Source organism: Mustela nigripes, chromosome 4 (genome assembly GCF_022355385.1).
Source record: "Mustela nigripes isolate SB6536 chromosome 4, MUSNIG.SB6536, whole genome shotgun sequence".
Taxonomy (NCBI): Eukaryota; Metazoa; Chordata; class Mammalia; order Carnivora; family Mustelidae; genus Mustela; species Mustela nigripes.
The window spans coordinates 1,127,604-1,143,074 of record NC_081560.1 but is presented as its reverse complement, the minus strand read 5'-3'; the positions used below and the strand labels follow the sequence as shown (position 1 = coordinate 1,143,074).

The window sequence follows — 15,471 nt, the reverse complement described above, 5'->3', positions numbered from 1 at the left end:
GGCCTCGCCCGCCACCGCACAGCCCGGGGACAAGGCACCTGTGTGCGCGGCGTGTGTGCAGAGCACGGCACAAGCAGGAACCGACCCAGGGGTTCCCGGTGTCTGGGGCCTTGTACTGACCACCTGGCCCCTGTGGGGTCAAGTGTTGACCCGACTGACCCTTGTCTGCTGGCGTCCCCACCCCAGGGCGCTCGGGCCCCACGTGGAGTGTCTGGTGTCCTTACACGGAGAGGCGGTCGCAGAAGGAAGACAATGTGGGAGACGCAGAGCCAAGCCTGGAGCAGGGGCTCCCTGAGAGCCTCCGACGTCGGCCCCGGGGCCGAGAACTGCCGCCTGCTGTCGCTGCCGTGGCCTGTGGTCTGGGGCGCCCCGGGCCGCACACGGGGAGCTGGGTCTCCGTCCCGCTACAGCTTCCGCACAACTGACTGGCCTTCCCCTTGCCAGGCTTGTCGCGTGTTCTCTGACGCACTTTCCCCGTCTCTCGCAGCAAGACCATCAGGAAGGGGTGCTGGCAGCGGGAGAGAATCCGGATTCTCCGAGAGCGCTCGGCAGAAGGATGTGGGGTCGCACCTGGAGCCCGGGCCGAGTGGGGAAGCGGGCGCTGGCCCTGCCGGGACGCGCAAGTGGCCCGCCGCGGCGGGTGGCAGGAGCGCTCTTCCCACGCTGGTGTCGGGGCCCTGGCTGCCGAGCACACTCGCAGGGCGCCACATCCGATGCGGAGGGCAGAGCCGAGGGAGGCAGTGCGGCCGGCATCTCGTGGGAACGGGGCCGCACGCACACCCGTGACGAGAGCGGACGCCACGCGAGCACAGCCACGCCATCCGCACGATTCTGCTGAGTCTTGCAGCCGGTGCCCACGGATGCCCCTCTGCTCGTGTGCGGAACCACGGCACACACGTGGCCAGGATGAGGGGATGCACGGCCGCAGGTGGCGGAGGGCGCGGCTCCCGCAGCCCCGGGGCTGGCAGACACACACATTCGAACAACAGAGCTGGGTTTGTGGGGAGCACAGTCCCACCTGCACCCATGCTGACCGGGGGGGACCAGAGCCCCTCGGGGGTGGACGGTGGGCCCAAGCCATTGTCTTTGAGGATGGTCCTGACATCTGAAGGGGACCCAGGTGGACAGAGTGTCCCCCGACCATTGGCGACGCCGAGACAACATTATTACCCCCAGGCCTTGCACACTCGGATGCTTCTGGAAAAGTAACAGAAGAGAGCACGGCAGGAAGCTTGCTGATTAACGTATCAGAGCTGGGGAGCAGCTCCCAGACACCCCACAGAACTAGCCCTTTCCACGGGGGGAAGGGGTGTGGCCCTGGGGACGGTGGACCACGAACGGACGTGGGAGCAGCTTCTGGCTTCCTCCGACCCTGCGACTGGGCCCGAGCGGCCAGCACCTCCCCCGGGTCAGAGGGCGCCACGCAGGCGAGGTCAGCGTTCCTGCTGAGGGAAGGCCGTCCGTCAGCGTCTCCTGGGCCTTTCCCCGCGCCGATGTGAGCGCTCTCCATGGACACGGGGCTGAAGTGGACGAGGAGAGGGTGGGAAGCAGCGTGGGGGGAGGGGGGGAAGCGTGGGGCTGGGGACGGGAAGTGCCGCTTCGAATCCTGATTTCCCGAGGTCCCGGGAGCCCACGGCGGAGCGTTGCTACTCACCCGCACTGACTTCTAATGAGGAAAGCATCGCTGAACTCACGGCAACCTTGAGGGGAACGTGGCCAGTTCATCCTAGAGTGTCGGTGCCAGAAAGAAAACGCTGGCTGGGGGAGAGAACTGGGTTCGAGATTCTAGAAGGGAGCCCAGCCCCCGAGACGGGATCGCTCGGCGTCCGGGCCCCGAGGGCATGGCTGCAAATATCCCGGGTAACGAAGGGACCGACGCCCAGAGCACAGGACGTGCGGGATTTCGAAGGCCACGTGCGGTCGTCCATCCAAGGAAGGGGTCACGCGAGGGCGCAGACCTCATAGGAGCAGCGCAGGGAAGGCTGACGCCCTCCGTGGGCTGATGGTGGGAAACACAGAGGACGATGACCGACCGCCGTTTCAGCTGCGTTCGCTTAGACCTAAAGAGCTCACCAGGTACAAAGCCTCTGGTGCAGAGGAAGCCATGTTAACAGGCGATTTGGAGAAAAGGTATCCATTACGGCTCTGCCTGGACCATCTCTTTCCAATCCCGGAAGGGCAGAGACGGGGTTGAGGGATGGTCGGCGGAACTGCTCACTCCAGTCCGGTGATCGGGCTCAGGCGTTCACGAGTCTTCCGGAGGCCACAGAAGCACGCTCGCAGCTCACGTTCACGGCGGCCACTGGAGCTGTGGAGACTGGCGCGGCCGCTCTCAGGCCCACGGCGCACTGGGCCCTGGGGCTTGGCCGCGAGACCCGAACGGGATGGGGCCAGCGTGGGGGGGCAGCAGGTGAGCGCCCCGCGGACCCGTCGGGACGGTCAGACTCCCGGCCGGGCCGTTAGCGACGCCGGAATGGGCACGTGGTCAGTGGGAGAGTGGCTTCATTAGGGACGAGTCACGTCAGAAAACAAAAGAGGCTGTTTTCAGAAGACGCACAGGAGGGAAGCTCCACCTGATTACGTCGTGGTCACGCACCGCCATCCGCAGGTGCCCGCGGTGCTGGCGATGGACAGAACGAGAGACTCAGCTTCTAGCTGTAGCGACAGGGCTGTAGGAACGTAGGAGAATGGAACATCCTTATTTTTAGGAGGCACAGGCTGAAGTATTTACGTGAATGTCACGATGCCTAAAGCTCACTTTGAAAAAGAGTTCAGTCAAAAAATGGGTAAAGCACGAACATGACGAGGAAAATCGGCACAAGACTTGCCGGGAGCTGGGTGGTGGGTTTGCAGGCCACCGCCCAGTGGTCATTTCTACTTGACTGTTTTAAAGCTTCTCCAATAAAACTTGTGGAGGAAAGCCGTGCCGCCGGTGACGTTTCTTTGCCAGGGCTCTTGGGCATGGGAATCCCTCCTGGTCGGGTCTCCTGCTGGCAGCCTGGGGTCACTTGCTTCCCCTTCTTAACCTCTGGCTCTTCTACGGACAATGGGGGACAGAGGACCGGAGCCTCCCGGGTCCACGTCTGTGGCTTCCAGCCCCGTGTCTACATGCAAGTACTGGGTGAGCACCTTGACGTCCCCGGGAAGGCCTAGCAGGGCTGGACGTGAAGCCCTTGCTCTCCACGGGCCACCGAATGTCCCGGCGCAGACCTGGGTCCGCGTGGGGGGCCTGGGTAAGGCAGAGCCCGTACTGACCCCGTCGGATATATTGTTATAGATGGAGACACATAAATCACGTCTGTCCAACGTGCAAATGGCAGAAAGCTGACGGAAGAGGGGGGAGTGTGGAACCAGAAATTGAGCTCTTGTTGGTGGTGAGCAAGGATCCGCGGACGGAGCGGAGAGCAAAGTGTCTCAGCGGCACCTCGCTGAGGACGGCTGGGGACGGGCAGGGACGGGGTCGGGGGCACGGGCTGGGGACGGGCAGGGACGGGCACATCCGGGTAGCAGAGGAGACGAGCCGGCCTCATGGCTCGTGGTGTGCGTATGGCAAGGTGGCTGTGGACGGGGCAGGGAGGAGCGTACCCCGTCTGGGCAAGGGAGCCAGGGCCTGTCCGGAGAGGGTGGCCTGGGCTGCTGGCAGGCAGCGTCGCGGCCCCAGACCTCACACCCCCGAGGTCAGTCTGTTCACAGCAGCGGCGGGGAGCGCAGGGAGCAGAGGCAGCCGGGCCCCACACAGCCCCTGAGCCTGCGACCTGGCTCGGAGCAAAGGAGGAAGGGAATATAAAATCCGAGCTGCGACTGGTCGAGCCGAGCCGACAGTCACTGCAGCTCCTGACCTGACCGCCCCGGTCCCGGAGGCACAGGGGGCCAAGGACAGCACGCCTAGGGCCGCCTCAGGACATGGCCTTGTTTCCTGAAACGTTTTTGCCTCTACCCGGCTTCCCTTCGAAACAAAATCCAGCCCTCTGCCCCAAGCGGCACGGCTGCCCGGGACGGCGTCTGCCTCACGCGGCCGGAACGTCCGCCGGCGCGTTTTCCTCAGCTCCGGGAGGCGGAAGAGGTGCCTCAGATGGGCCCGGACGCAGAAGGAGCGAAGGCAGGTGGAAGGCTCGGGGGCTGTGCAGGCTGTCCGGGCTCCGGGGAGCCACGGGGTCCAGCCGTGGGAGTCCACAGATGCCGGCCGGCCCGTGCTGGGGCAGGCAGGCCGTCCGCTCCGGCCGCCTGGGTGGAGGAACCGCTGAAGGGCTTCCTTGCGTGGACAGGTGCGGAGGCAGGAGGACAGAAGGCCCCGACTGCGGGGGTCCTGCCCGGGGTATCCAAGGATCCGTCAAACCCAGCAACCAGGGAGCTCGGGGGAAGGGGCAGGGCGGGTCATGGCACAGGAAGTGGGTGCTGGGAAAGCCGGCCCCGGCTCCCTCCCGCCGTGTGGGTGCCAGGAGGGGTGGGTTCTGCCCTGACGGCCCCAGCCCCCGTCCATGGGCCCCGCACTGGCCGGCAGAGGCCGGAGGCACGGGGAGCCGATTCTGTGCCATGGGGAGTGTGCGTGCCGGGCCACAGGAAGCAGGGTTTCCGAAAGAGGAGGCAATTATCTCCGGTACAGTCTGGCAAGACCAAGACGGTCCACGCCCCCCACCCTCTGCTCAGGAAGGGGTGCAGGCTGAGATTCGACGGGAGGACTCCCCGACGAGCGAAGATGGCCAGAGGCATGCAGACAGGGCGGTCACTGCAAACGCGTCTGCACCAACAGTGGGCGGTCCCTGCCCCGACTTCCCAGACTGGCACAGCTGCGCCTTCAGGACCCGGACAGCGAGAAGCCCGGCCAGGCTGCAGGACACCAGCCGCGTCCCCCTGCGCCACGGGAAGAAGCAAGAGGCGCCTGTCACAGGGCAGGTGTCAGGGCCCCAAGGCCTTGGGACAGGACACTCCACTGTCACTAAGGTCCTGTGAGCACAAGGGCCCGTGGGCAGCTGCCGTGGTCTGGGTTTCCACTGTGGGAGGGGCGTTGGAGGAAGAAGAGGCTTGGAGTTTTAGTATTTACCGTTCGGGACCCGTTAGTCCCAGTAAACAAGCAGACCCCGAGGCTGTTCTGGGTAAGCCTGCTGGGCGTCCGTGTGCCCCAACCGCTGTGCGCCCGAGGCTCGGGTGGCAGCCTCCCCCCGTCCCTGGCCAGGTCCTCTTTGAGCCCAGCGGCCTAGCTAGGGCCTCACACCTCCCAGCCTATCAGCGGCCCCTGCACACAGTAGGTGCCTAATAAATATGTTAGTCAGTTGGGGGTTCTTTGTTGCTTACCTTCTAAATATAGAAGCTCCTATTTTTATGTTGCTTTTAAAAATTTTTAAAAAGATTTTATTTACTCATTTACCTGAGAGAGAGCAAGAGAGGAGGAGGGGCAGAGGGAGAGAGAACAGGGAGAGAGGGAACACAAGCAGAGAGAGGAGGAAGCAGCTTCCCACGGAGCCGGGAGCCCGATGCGGGGCTCCATCCTGCGACCCTGAGATCTTGACCTGAGCCGAAGGCAGACGCTTCCCTGGCCGAGCCTCCCAGGGGTGTGTAAAACCTCCTCTTTTTAAAGCCCATCACGGAAAACCCCTCAGACCTCATGGAAATGGAGGGCCTGGTCTGAGCCCCCAGGAAACTGTAGAAAAAATCACTCCCGGAAGGGCCTTCAGATGTCAAGGGTCTGTGGTGCCCCGGTCAGTGTCGAAGGCAGTGCAAGGGGTCAGCTTTTAATACCCTGACCTGTGAGCCCGGTGGGACTTTTGCCATTTACCATCAGCACACGTCCCTCGGCCAGTGCCAGGCCAGGTGAGGGGGACCATCCGGAGCGTGTCGGGGGGGGGGCCGTGCAGGCGGCAGTGCTGGCTTCCGTAGCGCTGGGACACAGCGTGTGGGACGCAGAGTGTGGCTTCGCTGTGTCCTCCACAACGTCAGCTGACCAAGAACATTTTCCTATGTTTGAAGTGTGCTCGGCGGTTCTCGCCTGTGGGTCCTGGGACGGGGCCCGGGTCACTTGCGCACACGTCGGCCGCACACGCGGGCAGCCTGCCCAGAGCGTCTGTTTCTGGCAGCCACTTGGGTCCCAAGCGCACCTCACACGCCTGTCCTCTCTGCAGAGGGTCCCTACCTTCATCAGGCTGCAAGCCTGGCCTGAAACCTGCCGGAACACGGGAGCTTGCTGCGTTTCTTGGCCAAGTGGCTAAGAAAGGGTCCTGGCAGCCAGGCAGGGGCAGACCAGGCCGGTCTGTTTCCGGCCTCTGCGTGGGCCTGTCTGTCCGTCCGAGTGACACCACGTACAACACGTAATCTAAGACCGTCTCCTACTGGACGCAAGTTGATTAAAGCGCTGGTCTCTCTCTGTGTCCGCTTCCTGGTGCCGATCTGCGCAGAGAGCGGGCTCTCCGTGACACGGTCTCGGCACGCGGGAGGCTGGTGGGCATCTGCGGACCCTCCCCCACCCCGGGCCCACAGCACCGACTGTCCTCAGGGCTCAGAGCTTTCCAGGATGACAGGAGGATTGCAGTCAGACGAAGGGGAGGCTCCACGAGGCTAAGAAACGAGTCTCCAACCGCACAGCAGCAGGGCAGACGGCAAGTGTTCACTGGGGCCCAGACGCCCTCAAACCAGGACCGTGCCCCAGGACCACAAAAGAATCCATCGACTCTGTCTCCCGGCTGGGGACGGCTCCCCAGCCACGAGCACCCGTAGAAACCCAGGCAAGCAGGGGATGGCGCGGTGGGCCCCGCCCGGCCCGAGTTCCCCTCCCCTGCCCAGAGCAGGGCCCGGTACGTACAGGTCAGCACCGCCGGAGAGCGGTTCTTGGGCACGTTCTCCTCCCTCTGGGCCACGAGCGAGCTGTTGGGCTCGGCCTGGTAGACACAGAGCGCCTCCCACTCCTTCTCCAGCCGGTTCTTGTTCTTCAGGTGGTCCTCCATGTAGGCCTGCAACGGAAAACGGAGACTCAGGGGCGGCCGCGGACGGCGGGTCCTTGGCATGACGTAGGACACAGGGCGCAGCCCACACGTCCCTGCGCGCATGCGTGAGGAAGCGGTTCCCCCAGACCCGGGAACATACAGGCCCGCCGGACGCCCAGGGCACGGCGGGCCCTTTACCTGTTTCGCTGGTTGGTTCCCGGGTGTTCGCGGCGTGTGTGTTGCAGGGCAGAGCCCGGCATCAGGAACAGCGGGCATGGCGTGGCCCCGTCAGCTAGTACCAACCGACGGGCAAAGAGAAGGATGCGCCACAGACCCGATCTGATCAACCGACCCGAAGCGGTGTAGACAGCGTGTCCACACGGTGCCGTTTCCCTTACAGCTGACCTACTCTTCTGAATCAAGTGGGTGTGAGGCACCGAAGACACGGGCTGCTCTGACGTGTGCCCGGCGTTAACCAGCGTGGGGTGGCCACAAAAGACAAAACAAAACCAAAACCCAGAACAACGGCACCGATGTCCTGACCCTCGGCTGCTCAGATCTTAGTCTTTCCGGGCACTTGTCTCTCGGTGGCGATGGCCGGAAGTGGATGAGGAAATGCTTCCGGAACATTCCCTCCCACAAAGACAGCCCTGTCCGAGCATTCTCACCAATGTGTGTAGCTGAGAAACGACCGTGGCTTTAAGGAAAATCATTTCAAAGGACCAAACCCCAGCGGCTTTATTGTGCCCAATAAAGCCCACCCTGGGACGCCGTGTTTGTGGGTCTTTGGTGTCATGTGTGGACACAGGTCTTCAGCTATGTCCACATACAAGATGAGACACATGCACACGAGTCCGGGTCCCTGGTGTAGGCACCCCCATGCCCAGGGAGGGTTGGCCCCGACCCCCTGCCAGCCCCTGCCGTCCTCTAACCGTGGGGAAGCACGCGTGTCCCACCCCCACGCAGGCCAGGACAGGACTGCCCCACGCCTGCCCCCCAGCCAGCCGCACAGGGCTCGGGGGCACCACCTGTTGGACGAGAGCTGACTCGGATTGGTTTGTGTTATTCACTCAACAAACAGCAGCTTATCCGCAGCAGTCCACAAACCACGGAAAGCGCCGTAGGAGACAAGGCACCGCCCTCAGGGCCGCCTGGCCCAGCAGGAGGGCCAGCAGTGGCTGTGACCAGCATCTGGGTTGTCACTGTCACGCGGGGAATGGACCGACGGCCTTTTGTGCACATGACACCGAGCCACACGAGCCACGCGGTGACCTCCCCGCGACCCTCCGAGGCACGGCCTCCCCAGGACTGGAGCCCGGGGTGCCGCGCCTGCCCACCCCTCCCCGCCAGGGCCCTGCACCGTGACCTCCGCCCAGACAGCCCCTCCGGTTCTTGGCAAGGGCAGGCGGTGGGTTTAAGTGCAGTCAAGTGGCCCAATCGGAAGATGTCAACTGCCTGGTTCTTTCCTTTGGGGACATCTTCCTGGAATCCTGAAGACGGGGTGACCCTGGTAAGGACAGTTTTGTGTGGGAGGACACTGACATTCCGTGAGATGTTTACCGGCTGCTATGCGGGGTGAGGGAGCTGGGGAGGGACAGTTCTGGCTGAAGCGGGAGCTCTGTGTTTCTGGGGTCACTGCCCTCAAGACGCCGCCTGCGAAAGGGTGCCGGACGCCCCCTGGATTCCTGCAAACACGGGTGTGTGCAGGTTCACCTCGACGGAAGCGAAACCACGCCGCGGGCTCGCTGGGATTTCTCAATTCACAGCAAGAAACACCAGCCGGGGCTGTAGGACGCACGGCCGGAGGGAGGAGGGGCGGGAAAGAGCAGATGCGGCTGTTTCCCATGGAGGACAAATCGCGTGAAGATGCACTCGATTAGATCAGAACTGAGGGCACTTTTTCATTCTCTTGGCGTGTGCGGCTCCGGTAGCCTGTGTCTGTCACGCTCTGGTCCATTTGATCTGTTCTGTAATGTTTTCACGAGACATCATTTATGATACAAAATGGATGTCATTTCCCCATTCATGGTTTTGGAGAATTTCCTCTTTCATGTTTGTAGATAAGATTCTTGCTTTTCTTTTCTTTCTTTTTTGAAGATTTTATTTATTTGTCAGAGAGAGAGAGAGAGACAGAACGTAAGCAGGGGGGAGGCAGGCAGAGAGGGGGAAGCAGGCTCCCCGCTGAGCAGGGAGCCCGATGCCGGGCTCGATCCCAGGACCCTGAGACCATGACCCGAGTCAAAGGCAGAGGCTTAACTGACCAAGCCAGGTGTCCCAAGATTCTTGCTTTTCATCTGTGACATGAGAGTATATTTTCATGGTGTCTGTGGGGAAGCAAGGTCTTCGTCATAAAATAATGTGTTTTAACCAAAACCAAAACCAAACTGGCAGAATAACTTAATTCTGGGAGGTCCTGTCTCAAGGGTGTGAGGCGTGCGGATCAGAACAGGTAGTCGCGGTCGCCTCTGGAACAATGGGGCGCGTCAGCACGTGGAGGAGCTCCGCTCGGGCTCTTCCCCCAGAGCGAGCTCAGTGTGTGCGCGTGCGTGCGTGCGGCAGCGAGTGTGACGGCGGTGGCAATGGCGGGAGGCTGCAGGGTTTAAACCGCACACGTCTATGACACAGTAGCACGCATAATAAAGAACAAAAAATGAAGGTAAGTGGAACAAAAGCGAAAGCCCCTCATGACTCCGCCGCGCAGAGCTGACCGTCGGGCTCTCCCCGGCACGTGCACGGCCGCTCACGGCTCCCGCGTTACAGGACTTCCTTGTCCAAGACGGAAAGAAGCTGAGATGAAGCGTTCATCTTCTTTTCGGAGAAGCCAAGGCCTAGACTCCTTAAACCCTTACCCCAAAGCCCCCGCAGCCACCAGCAGCACTGGAGCTTGGGTCTGCCGCCTGGGACGCGGCTGCTGTGTCTTGGCTCCGGGCTGCGACCTCCTCCCGCACCCCTCCCTTCACGCTCACGTCCCAGTCCACGCACAGAGCGACAGGATCGCCACGCCTGGCCCCGGATACCACCAGTTTCAGAAACCACCAACGCAGCCGAGGCCAGCACTAGCCTTTGTCCAAACTTCGTTTGACCAGTCTGCTCCTTTCTGTCTCCCCAAGACGACTCCCCCGTGTTTCGACCACCCCCACCCCACAGCACCATCATTCTTTACACTTTGTTCGTGCGATTCTTCGGTAGCGGATCTGTCCCGACTCTGAGGTTGGTGCAAACACGATCGTGTCCTTTGGGAGTCTGGGGTGTGTCCGGTTCTCATTTCCTACAAACCCACACTCTTCGTTGGACACTTACTATTTTAAAAGCTCCGTCTTCTGACAATCACCGCTCTCTGCGTCGTGCTCTGGCTTCGGGGCGTCCGGACATTCTGTCCCTCATGAGATCAAGATTGTTGAGAATGGGGCCAACGTCTCATTCACTTGGCACATGCTTTGGGCACACGGTCAATATTTGTTGGATGGATGCTCACAACATGGAAGTTTCTAGAAGTAATCTGTACTGCGGATAAACAGTTTATATCAACGATGGCATCCAAAAAACTGCCTTGGGATCTTCTGAAGTTGGAAGAAATGCCCTGACAAGTAGCGCACAGACTTTGGAATGTTTCATTATCTATTTCCTCACCTCCTTCCTCCTTTGTGGGTTATGCAGCCCCTCCAACATCCACGCCGAGCGGGTTCTGCCGCTTTCTAATGGTCCCGTGGCCACCTGGATGTAATGGCAGCCTTAGGAACGTGGAGGCACCATAGCAGTTCAGAGAGCTCTTCCCCCAACCCTCCTCCGTGGCCCTCTGAGTCCAGCGGTTGTTTCCCCCAGTTCTCTGTCATTGGGTGAACCCATGTCCTTGGCCAGTGCCTCCCATTCAGGACGTGATACGTGCTGCCATGGATGCCATGAGGGATGTTTCTAGAACCTGTCGTCGCAGAGCTGTGAGCATCTGCTGGTTAGGTACCCGCCTCAGCCACATCACTTTACACAGCTCCTGTTATGGCTCTGGAGTACCTCTGAATTGAAACTCCAAGAGACAGGCCCTGGGGTACACAAAGTACTAGTTAATAGTACTAGTTAATAGTACTAGAAGCAAAGCAGCCTGAGCTGGTGGGACCCCGCTGTGACGTGCACTCTGGAAATGTAAGAGAGGTGAGGAGTTGGGGCTGAGCCGTAGTCGGTTCCATCTGAGGGGCATCGGCAAGTCAATCTTGACAGCTACTGCTGGTCCTTGAAGAGTGGGAAGCAGGACCCCGAGCTTTGAGAGGGGCTCACTGTGCCCTTAATACTTGGGGTGACAGGGGTTTGGGATGAGTGCTGAGCGGGGAGCTGTCTAAATCGTCTTGAATTCTGATAGGTTTCCTGGGACTAAACTTAATGGGCTTGCTGAAAAGATAATCCCCAGATAAAGGGTTTGTGGGGGAAAAGCCCGCGGTTTCCAGAGCGTGGGTTTTCCGAGTCAGTAACCAGGACACACCGGCTGACACCGGTCTCGGGCTCTGTGGCATCCGTAATTAGGGCAGGTGGAAGATGAGCCAGCACTTCGGAGTCCTCTGCCCAGCGAGAACGACACCAGCTATTGTGAGCCGCACATTATGAGCTATTAACCCAATCAGAGCTTCTCCCATTTAATCTTCCTCGTACGAGTTCCAGATCCCCACCTTGTGTCTCCTTTTCTGGCTCAGACTATTAGAACACTGGTAGGAAGACTAAAGACCCTTTCTGGGTCACAAGGACTATGGGCCACCAGATGACATAGCGTCCGTGTGTCAAACAAACTGACGGGCCTCCACGTTGAATGGGATCATTTTATACAGAATCCCAACCTTTGGGATGAAAAGGTTATTGCTTGGAGACACGTCCACCATTTGTCAAGATAGCTCAAATGTTTTCTGCAGTGAGCTTTCTGATGGAATTGTCAACACCGTGACCTCAAGAGTGATTTCTAGAAACATGGAGCATTTGGGATGCTCTGGCACATGATGGGGTTTTACTAATGATCGCCAGAGCACTGTGTGTCTTTGGGAGCTGATCACAGCTTCTGTCCCCAGGCCTTCAGGAACGCCCTGGGAGCCCCCACTCAGTTGGGACACAGTGGACTGGGGCAGGCGCCGGATGGGGCTTCTTAACAGTGTAGGACACAGCAAGGGCTGGTCCCCACATAGACTCTCTGGTTATCCTCTGCTCTCACTGGCCCTTAATTCACCGCTATGTAAAATGGGGATCAGAACACGGATTTCTCAAGGCAGTTCTGAGGGATGACTGGTCACTCTGTGAAGTCGCTTCGAGAATATGAAATGTGCCCCGTGGAGATGACAGTGATCGCGGCGGGTCTCCGCTTTTCTTTGGAAACAGAGGGACTCTCTTGAGTTGGTATCTGCATTCTGTGACTTTACGGCACGTCCTGGGGACATTGTCCCTGAGATAATGACATACGACACGAGTCTCCAGAAACAGCAGCCACTGGTGCAGCCTGAACACAGAATCCCAGGGCTGCTGTGGGGACACTGCCACGGGGCACGGGCCGTCGCCGCGGGTGCAGCCGCCCCGTCGCCCTGAGTGCAGCGACACCACCGTAACTACCGCTGGAGAGGAAAGAAGCGGCGCACGCAGTCCTGGCTTCCGAGTCCTGGCCTGGTCCCCAGGGACAGCGGCCTCCTCACTCAGCCTCCACCTCCTGCGGATGGAGCCGACTCGGGCTCGGACCGCCGCGCCGGGTTCACAGCCGGCCGACCGTGCCATCGGGGATGGTTCCGGAACTCATCCCTTCCTCTCACTCCCGTCTGTGGCTCGCTGCCCCGGGAGGGAGGTATTGGTGGCCAGGCTCGAGTCACCGGAAAACGCCAGTAGGAGAGAAGGTGTGAACTCAGCTGCTAATGAGACGTTTTCCAGTGTGGAGAGCAGGTGCTGATGCCCCGTGGCTGTTCGCACTCCGTGCCCCCGGCCCGCGTCCTGCTGGGGGACTGTTTCCCGGGCGTCGTCTTATGTGTAGTGTCAACGTCGGGACCGGTTCCCGGGTCACGAAGGAAATAACGCCACTTAGTAAAATTACTCTGTTTCCCCACACGCGACAGGCGCACGTCCACGCTTCGATGCCAGGTGGCAAGGCTCCGCCCACCTCTGAACGTCGGGTGCCGGGGCGCAGTGTTGTCGGGGGTCGTCTGGGCCCAGCGCAGGGCAGCACGGAGGGACAGCAAAGGTTATTAGTTCTGTGAAACGTGGGGCAGGTTCTGTGTCACTCCAGCATCTCCCACCACCGGCGATGAAGGGGTGCGATGCCGGCCAGTGGGCTCGTCGTCACCCTGGAGAACAGTGGGAGCAGCTCCCTCTCACGGAACGCCGGCGCTCACGGGGAAGGAGGCCCACGGACGAAGAAGTGAAACACCTCCACTCACGTGCCCTCAGCCAGCGTACGCAGAAACCACGGACGTCCGCGCCCGACTGCCCTCGCAGCGTCCGGACACCTGCGCCGTGGGTCCTCACACAGGAAACACGCAGAGAACCACCTGGTGGTGCATCATTCGACAGCAGCGCTGCCGGACACCAGCGCCTGCCCGCCGTGGCCAAGGTGTGCTGAAGCAAGCTGGGCTTCGGGAGACCCGGTTTGTATGGGGGAAGCTTTGTTTCTATTCCTTTCTTTCCTTGGTGCCTGTGAGCACGTTACTTTCCTCTGCGACAATCACACCTCTCGTCCGAGTGAAGAACGCAGCTCGTTTACATTCCCTTCCTCGTGAGAAGACCTTGTCTTGTGCTCTGAGGTCGGGAGCAGTAGACGAACGTCTGTAAAGGCAGGAGTAAGCTGCTTCTGCTGCCGTTTGGGCAAAGGGAGGACCCTTTTCCTCTTTAAAAATTAACGTTGCCACCTATCTTCGCTAATACGTGAAAGGCAAATGCTGATGTTAAATGTTTGATTTCCTGCAGCGAGAGGTCTGGGTTCCAAGCAGAAAGTATGAAAAGATGAACGGAGAAGTTCGGGGGGGTTCGTCGTCCTGACTCGGGGGGCTCACGGCGCCGGCTGCTGGCTCGGCAAGGGGAGAGGCTCTGCCACCCGCACGGAACCACTCCAGGCCCACGGCCACGTCGCTCTGGAGCACCCTGAGCGGGCACGTGAAGATCCCTGAGACTCAGATGAGATCTGACGCAGTACATTCAAGTCCCCAGAAGTACAGATCTGGTAAAACGATCAGAGCGTAGCCTCGTTATTTCTCAGCTTAGGAAAGACTTGCTGGAAACAGGAAACGTGCGCCCAGATGGTGTTCAGATCGCCGCCCGACTCTACCACAAGGAAGCCGCGGAGTGGGGCCCTGCACGGAGGCCGTCGCCTGCCGGCCCAGCGGGTCCCGACCACACACCCAAACCCCGCTCCTCCTCCTGCCTGCCGCGGGACTGCTGGTCTCCCTGGGTGGCTCAAACACGCGTTCCTCTGGCGGACAGACACACGTTACCCTTAAAAATGGCAAAAAAGCCACAGACCCGGGAAAGGCCAACTCAAACCATGTTCCTGTGTTGTCAAAACGGACTTTACCTGGGAAAAGCAAACACAGTTTGGCCTTCAGCCTCTGGGTCGTGTGTACAAAAAGCCTAAAGATGTACGTGTGAGCAACAGGGGGAAGACGTGGGGATCTAATCCTTCTGATCACGTTTTAAAGATTGCTGCCATGGAAATTCGTTCTGGGAAGGGAACGTTTCCACACATCTTTGCAGTGAGCCTGGTTCATCCTGGTGAGGCTGACCAGCAGGAACGACCAGCGGGTCACCGGCAAGTGTGACCCCTCGTCACTTCCCCCAAACCCTCCCTCCGGGAGCTCTGGAGGCCCAGCGGAATCCCTGCGGAGGGGTGTCAGGGCTGTCTCCGCGTGACTTAGAAACGCACGCTCTCGCGTTATGTCATCGCCAAGCCGATGGCAGTGACAGAAGTGTGAAAGGGTTAAAACGGCGGGGAAGAGTTCAAAGGCTGCCAAGTGGAGAGCCTTTAAGAGAGAGTCCCCAGCTCGCAGGCAGGCGAGGCACGGAGCGGGTGAACACGGCGACACGACCAAGTACAGAGGAACACGCTGGGTTTGAGCCTGTGAACACTGAGTTCTCTGTTTTATTTAAAATCCCTTTTGTAACTGAAAAATAAAACATATGCAAGAACTAGGAAAATAAACAAAACCTCTAAAGAAAACATCATGTTTTTCAAAGAATGTCTGGGAGGCCCCCTGGGCAGGAGTCTCCGAGGCAGGCGCAGAGACGGCGTCCGCGTCCCCCGCGCTTCCGGAGGCTCGGGGAGAACACAGGGGCCTCCTCGCAAAGCGACCACAGAGGGGACTTGAAAGTCATTACATCTTGTTATGAAGAACCAAACTAATTGGGAACGTTATTATAATTTGGGGTCTTGGTACCCTGCGTCTAGAACAAGGTCCAGAATGGCTAGAGATCGTATTGACAAAAGAGAGGCCTTGAACAGCGGCGGACGAGCCTGTGGGTCATTTCCTGGAATCCGTCAATAACTACCCTGGCCACGGGGTGGTCTTCAGGGGGTGCCACAAGCGCGCAGCAGGCCACTCTGCCGGACTGAGCA

At 60.0% G+C, this 15,471-nt stretch overlaps 1 protein-coding gene across 1 annotated transcript in view; it reads right to left on the bottom strand.

Moving 5' to 3' along the window:
• Window positions 1-15,471, bottom strand: part of PTPRN2 (protein tyrosine phosphatase receptor type N2) — a 606,978-nt gene that overhangs the window by 47,734 nt on the left and 543,773 nt on the right. The window contains exon 12 of the mRNA XM_059395999.1: window positions 6,794-6,941. Within this exon, the coding sequence (XP_059251982.1) occupies window positions 6,794-6,941 (148 nt within the window). The remainder of the gene's footprint in view (window positions 1-6,793; window positions 6,942-15,471) is intronic.